This window comes from Rousettus aegyptiacus, unplaced genomic scaffold (genome assembly GCF_014176215.1).
Source record: "Rousettus aegyptiacus isolate mRouAeg1 unplaced genomic scaffold, mRouAeg1.p scaffold_m13_p_5, whole genome shotgun sequence".
In the NCBI taxonomy this organism is placed as follows: domain Eukaryota; kingdom Metazoa; phylum Chordata; class Mammalia; order Chiroptera; family Pteropodidae; genus Rousettus; species Rousettus aegyptiacus.
Window position 1 is genome coordinate 112,690,410 of NW_023416308.1, and position 7,602 is coordinate 112,698,011.

At 38.6% G+C, this 7,602-nt stretch overlaps 1 protein-coding gene across 1 annotated transcript; it reads right to left on the minus strand.

The window, feature by feature from the left end:
* LOC107518368 (olfactory receptor 5B3-like) lies at nt 1-945 on the minus strand. The gene has a single exon (XM_016159951.2). The coding sequence runs from the start codon at nt 943-945 to the stop codon at nt 1-3; it is 945 nt and encodes a 314-aa protein (XP_016015437.2).
* Between the last annotated feature and the right edge of the window lie 6,657 nt (nt 946-7,602).

Consider the following 7,602-nt stretch of genomic DNA (forward strand, 5'->3'; position numbering starts at 1 on the left):
TTAACATCGCAAGCCTAAAGATAATTTTGCTTCTAAAACAACCTTCATGAATGCACTCTTGACTTCCTTGTTCCTCAGGCTGTAGACCAAGGGGTTCAGCATGGGGATGAGCATGGTGTAGAACACAGAGGACACTTTGTCTGTGTCCATGGAATGGCTGGAGCTGGGCTGTAAATACATAAAGGTGCCTGTTCCATAGAAGATGGAGACCGCAGTGAGGTGGGAAGCGCAGGTGGATAGAGCCTTCTGATATCCTGCAGAGGAGTGCATCTTTAGAACGGTAATAAATATAAATACGTAGGATATCGAGATAACCAGAATCACAAAAAAAATGTTGAAGCTTGCCACATAAACAAGAACCAGCTCACCAACATGCCTATCAGAGCAAGACAGAACCATGACTGCTGGAACATCACAGAAAAAATGATGGATCACATTGGACTCACAGAAAGAGAGGCTGAATGTATCCCCAGTGTGGATGGCAGCATTCAGGAAACCACAGATGTAGGAGACTATGGCCAGACCTGCACACACACCTGTCGTCATGGTGGTGGTGTAGTGCAGAGGTTTGCACACTGCTGCGTAGCGATCAAAGGCCATTGATGCCAAGAGTAAATTTTCCACAGTGGCAAAGCCTACAAAAAAGAACATCTGAGCAGCACATGCATTGTAGGAGATGACCTTCTCTTCTAGAATGAATCCACACATGACTGCAGGAGTGACAGCTGAAGAGTAACACATATCCACCACAGACAAGTTACCGAGGAAAAAGTACATGGGAGTATGGAGACGAGAGTCCAGCAGAATCAACACAATCATCCCCGAATTCCCAATCAGAGTGATGAGGTAGATGAGGGAGAACATGATGAAGAGGGGGACCTGCAGTTCTGGGACATCAGTGAGTCCGAGCAGGACGAACTGTGTCACTTCTGTACTGTTCTTCATAAATGTTGAGGTGCACAGAATGCTCTGTGGCTATGAGGAGAAACAGAGCTAAGCAAAGAAACTTCTTCCAAAAAATAGTCTTGGCAACAAAACTCAATGCATTAATTATATATAGATTTACATGGTTGAATTTGAAGGATCTTCATGGATCATCTCTCCAATTTAAAGTTTATAAGTTTGCAAATTGAGATATAGAAAATTAAAAAGCTCCATGAATGGCTTGTCCAGAGTGAACCTATCCACCAATTCACTTTTCCCGAGCCTACTAGAAGCATATACTTGCATGTTGCTCACCTGACAGAAACTGCTCTAGACATTTTGAATGTATATTTAGTATATCCTCTTGAGAACAGTATGAGTTCATTTAGTTCTTACATTCATCTAAATTGTGATGGACAAGAGGTTGGATAATTTTTTTATGTTCCAACACATATTGATTGACAAGCTGTGCTTTGGACGCAAGCCAACCTTTGAACCCACACTGAGCAGTTCCTGAGTCCCACGGTCTAAATTGTGTTTAAATCAAATTGAATTCAACTCAGTTTCACACTCTTCCCCTCCATTGATTCAAACTCAATGCTTGGGGCTTCACAGTAACTGATAGATAGATTGAAGCATTGTAGATGAAGGAGGATCATTGGAGCAGTAGGGGCACATACAACCAACAGAGGCAGTTCTGAAGAGAAGGAAAAGCCTTGAGTATAGAGCTCGGGCTCTGGGATGAGGTGCATATCGAGCTGTACTATTTACTACCTGGGAATCATTATCCTAACCTAACGCACCTGAATCTCAGATAACCATCTGCAAAATTAAGACAGTGATGAGATCTACTTTATTTACAGTATTAGAATGAGAATTAAGTAAGGTAGTACATTAAAAAAAAAATCAATGAAATGCTGAGTGTTCTGCATAGTCGGATGAGGGCTAGCTGTAATATTACTATTAGGATAACATGATTGTCTTTAAGTTGGTGTGAGAAAAATGTGTGACGACCTGCAGGATTTAGGTGGGCAAGAGTTTTGACGTTTCTTGCACACTGGCACAACTGAGATTTTTATGTCTCCAGTGTTTCTCTGTCTGTTTTTGCTTCCCCTCCAGCAAATCCATGTGAGACACCATTCTGCTTAATTTCTTCCTGGAGTCCATATTTGAGCTTCAAATAGTCCCTTTTTCTTAAACTCGTTCTTTCTATCATTACTGTCATCCCATAGCAGACTCACAGAGATCAGGGTTGACAGTCCTTGTCCATGAGCTGTCTTTAGACTATAGATTTTGGAGACATCACGATGGTGTAAAACATTTTATTTGAATATGTTCTTGTGTAGGAACACTATTTGAAACCTTTTAATTTCAATTTGAAAGGCACATATCTTCTGCTAACTACTAACAGCTTCCTCTTAGAACTTTTACAATTTTTCTTCACAAGCCTATCCTATGACAATATTATATTTGCCAACCTTAACACACATGATCACACTTAAACATATAGTATGTTCTATAACCAATAAGGGCTTTATATGTGAGTGTGTGTGTGTGTGTGTGTGTGTGTCGTGTGTGTGTGTGTGTGGTAGGTATTATTATTATTCTTCTCAGATTATGGATTTGAGAAGTCACCTGATGCACTGAAATTACACAGCTAGGATGAGAGTCAAGATTCAAGAGTTAAATCCACTTTTCATCTAATCAAAAACCTGTTCGCAGCCATTCACAGTCAGCATGTGTAGACGAGCTCGGTAGAAGAAGCCTGAGATTACAGGCAAAAGTTTAAAATGCAGTTTGGATCTTGTTAATTCATATTAGACATTTTTGTAGTTTAAAGATCACTTTGCTCTTTTCCTTTTTCTGTTTATTTGTTAGTTTTTGTTAGTTTTTGCCTCCAGCAAGAGGGCAAACATTCGCTGAACAAATGAAATTACTACTTGATCAATTAGAGAATCACCTATGTTATTATTTTGTTCATAGTTTTAGGAAAGCAGAATGATGTTTCGTAAGTATCAGTAAGCTCCCTACTGGTGGAAGTTTTGACATCAATACCCCAGTCTTACCTCATTTCTCTAGAAAAACATTGAAGGTGTCTATTCCTGTTCTCCAATGACTCAAAGGAGGAGTAGCTGTCCCACTGGTTTTGCATGAATTACATTTCTCACTAAAAATGTTCATGGAATATAGATGCTTACCTGTCTGCCAGGAGAGAAAAAAACAGTCAGTTCTGAACAGTGAGTCTGAATGTCAGCTGTAGAACATGCACAAACACTATGAGAGAAGCTCTCTCTCCCGTTATGGTCGTAGGTTCCAAAGTCTCTAAGGCAGGGGAAAATGGAGGGGAGAATATTCACATGGTTCACTTGCAGAACCTACCACATACCCTTCTAGTGCCCTTAGAGGAGTCACTTACCTCCTCCTTATTTGTAAAATGAGCATAATAATATTACTTCCATCATACAATTCGCAGAACTGTATCTGTAAATAACCAGCAATAGAATATCTGTAAATTATCTCAGTAAGAGATTCTCATTGTACAGTCGATCCACGTAATTTTCTCTGACTATGGCTGCAGGTTACAGCAAATCCTGGAATACTAAAAAGTGTGAACATTCAGATGAATCGATGGTCACCAAGTGGGTTCAGCATGCACACTGGTCCCTCCAAAGTGATGTCACGTTGAGTCGTGTTGGGATTTCAAAGGCTATGGCTTGGGGGTGTGGAGAGAATTAGAGAGACGTGGAGCTCTCTGGGAACTGCCCCTGCGAGAGTGTCTACAGCACCTCACCCCACCTTCTCAGGAGAGAAGCAATTACACTGCCTGTGGGGACATGCTGATTATTTTCCTCCTACATGTATTTTTGTCTTGCTCGTGTTTTCTTGTTATTTTTGCCAGTTTATAATTAATGCATAATTTTCGTACAGTGATACCCACATTTCAGAGTATAATTCTAACAGTTTTGTCAAAGGTATGGTCAAGTAACCACTATCACCTGAACAAATTCTTGTGATCTTCTTTGGTAAAAAGCCTTTCTCACACCCACTGCCCCCGGCAACTAATAAAGTGTTTTGTCCTAATAATTTTGCTTTTGTGAGAATGTCTTGAACTGCCATCCTAGCACATAGACAACTCGAGTCTGTAGTCTCTCACTTGGCACTTGAGGTCCATCTGTTTGGGTGCCTGTGCCACACTGGAACATTCCTTCTGCAGAGCAGCATTCTGTTACATGGACATCACAGAACGTCTGTCGATTCCGTCCCACAGTTGAGGAACATTTGTGCTGGGCCCAGTGTTTGGTAATTACCAATAAAGCTCACATAAGCATTTTCCTAAACATTTCTGTGTAAACATGGGTTTTCATGTCATTTGAAAAATATGTAGGAGTTGGATTGCTTGGTCATATGGTAAGTATATGTTTATTTGAATGAGAAACTGCCGAACTATTTTCTGCCGGGGCTCTACCATTTCTATTCTCACTAGTGATTCATTCAAAATGTTTTACATTTTTATCAGCATTTGGTATTTAAAAAATTTTTTTAATGTAACTTAACTTTTATATCATTTTCATTTTTGTTCTTGCTCATAGACATTTCAACAAGCCTCCTTAGCAAATCTTTTTTAAAAACACTTATGCAGTTCTGTGCTGAAGATGTTTTTCTCCAACAAATGAGGTAGATTTATTCCTTTGCACAGTCACCTCTGAGTCCACATTTCCAAGCCGACTCATTACCCTTTTATTAAATCAGGTAAGTGCTGTGGTTACACAAGTTTTCTGTGCACTCATTTGCACAATTCAAATTTGGGTAAGTGACTTAGCCTCTTTAAACTTCAACTTCGCTTAGTTAGGAGGAAGAAAATAATGATCTCATCATCTCCAATGGATTATCAAAATTATCACATGACATAAGTACCAAGGGGAGCACTATTTCTGTCACATAGCAGGTGTTTCATAAGGTTAACTATTAGTATTTTTTACTTAAAGAGATCGATATTACATAGATCATAACAAATAGTGAAACTCAAACAGTTGATCTGCTTACCCATTGTGCTTGCCCCTTTTTTAGGTAGGGAGAGACATGTAATAGTTCTGGGCAATGCGTTGCAGGAAGAATTGATATTTTGGTTGAAGCATACACACTTTTCTCCTGCCACGGTAATCTTTAGTCTTACCGTTTCCGCAGGCACAACTCCTCTCCTCTGGGATACTTAATGCATATATCGTATTATGGTTTCTCATAAATACTTAGGTGTTCCTTATTGTTTTCTTTTTTGCTCGTCTACTTGGATAATTACGAATGACCTGTTTTCAAGTTCATTGATTCTACTTGTTCAAGTTGATTATAAAGCTCTTTCTGAATTTTTTAGTTCAGTCATTGTATTCTTCAACTCCAGAATTTCTGTTTGGTTCTTTTTCATGATTTCTATCTCTTTGTCGAACTTCTCATTTCGATTATGTATCATGTCCTGATTTTGTGTAGTTGTCTATTCGTATTGTCTGGTAACTCACTGAGCTCCCTTAATATGATTCTTTTGAATTCCTCTTCTGGCAATTTACAGATCTCCATTTCTTTAGGTTCAATTACTAATTCATTTTATTCTTTTTCTCATATCATATTTCTCTAATTCTTTATATTCCTTGAAGCTTTTGTTGTCAGTGCATTTGAAGAAACGATAACCTCTCCCCAATTTTATATACTGACACTAATAAGAAAAGGCTTCCACCAACTAGCCTAGCTAGAGACTCTGGGAGCTTCTAAGCCCCCCTTTTTTAATGACGTGTACACTCCAGCCCTTTCTGCCTCTCCTGGTAAAGAAACCTTACATTTGTGCATCTTCCTTCAATCTCTTAGAACTGTGCTGGCTGGAGTGAAACATTCACTCTTTTTCTCTAGGGCAGTGCACAAATAGGCCAGGTCATTGGATGTATGCTCCATTCCTCTCCATTACTCCTGGGGAAAAGATTCGGGGTGTGTATCTTCTCCCAATGTCACAGAACCATGTTGGTGTAGTAGACCACCCACCTCTTTTCCCTGCACTCTAAGGTGGGGGATGTTGCATACGCACCCCCTCCTCTCCCTTCATCCTGTGGGTGAAGTTTCAGGACTGTGTGACTTCTTCCATGGTTCTTACAGAACCATGCTGGGTGCCCCAGGTCAGTGCACTGAAAGTCCAAAGACTTTGGGTGATTGCTCCTGACAATAGAAACAATGGTGAGATGCCTTACTGTTGAATCATACATCTGAAAATCACTGGATTTCATTAACCGATGTCTCCATAAAAAAATTAATTAAAAATAAAAAAGATGATTCATAGTACACGTCATCAGGGAAATAGAAATTAAGACAGCAATAAGATACCACTACAGACCTATTAAAATGTCTGAAATCCAGAAAACTGTCAACATCAAGTGCTGGCGAGGATGCGGAGGAACAAAGGAATTCTCATTCACTGCTGGTGGGAACACAAAATGGAACAGCCACTTTCAAAGACTATCTGGAGGTTTCTTGAGAAACTATCCATACTCTTACCATAAAATCCAGCAATCATCTTCCTTGGTATTTACCAAAATGAGTTAAAAATTTATGTCCACACAAAAATTTGCACATAAATGTTTACACAACATTCATACATTTATTCATTACATTTATCCATAATTGCCCAAACTGGAGGCAACCAAGATGTTTTTCATTAGATTAATACGTAAGTAAACCACATACAATTATTCAGTACTAAAAAGAAATGAGCTGTCAAGACATGAACAGACATGGAGGAACTTTAAATGCATATTATTGTATGAAAGAAACCATATGAAAAGGCTACATATTGTGCGATTCCAACAATATGACATTCTGGTGAAGGAAAAACTATGGAGGCAGCAAAAGGAGCAGCAGTTGCCAGGGGTTTTGGAAGAGAGGGATGACTTGGCAGAGCGCAGAGGATTTTTAGGGCAGTGAAAATATTGTGTATGATATTATGATGATGGATTTAATCTATTATGCATTGATCTAAATCCATAGTATGTACAATACTAAGAGAAAACTCTAAGCTATGAAATTTGAGTATTTTATCTTTTTAAAAATTATAATGTGAACATGCTCATTCTACAAAATGACTCAGTAGAGACAGAACTATTAACTCTTTTAAGCTGTGATATTTATGTTTCTCAATAAAATGTGCCAAAAGGTACTAAGTTTCATTCAAAAATACATGACATTTTTCTCCTATTCAGAATCTTAGAGCAGTTATTCAAAATAAAAAGAAATAATTATGATTAGATTCACCTTCATATTTGATATCTCAGCTACTCAAAATTATTTTTATTAGAAGCTAGCAACACTTCATTTATCTCTGATGAATTTCCCACTGTGATAAGTGTGAGCCTATATGGGGCATGTCCCCATGTCCTCGTTCATGGGCTCGTATGTGCTCCTGTTTGACATGTTAATGTCATTAATAACATTACACAAGCAGGTCCCCAAGTTTCTAATGGTTCCCCTTAGCCATCTTCATTCAGGTATTATACTTCTGAATATGTTTTCTTATTACTAGACAAAGATAAAGATGTCATCTCAGGAATTTAAATGCAGTGTGGGTCTGCACTTACAGTAAGAAGTAATTTACTGCATGAGGAAAATTAGAGAGGAATTAGCAAGGTTATTGTGCATACTGAAGGG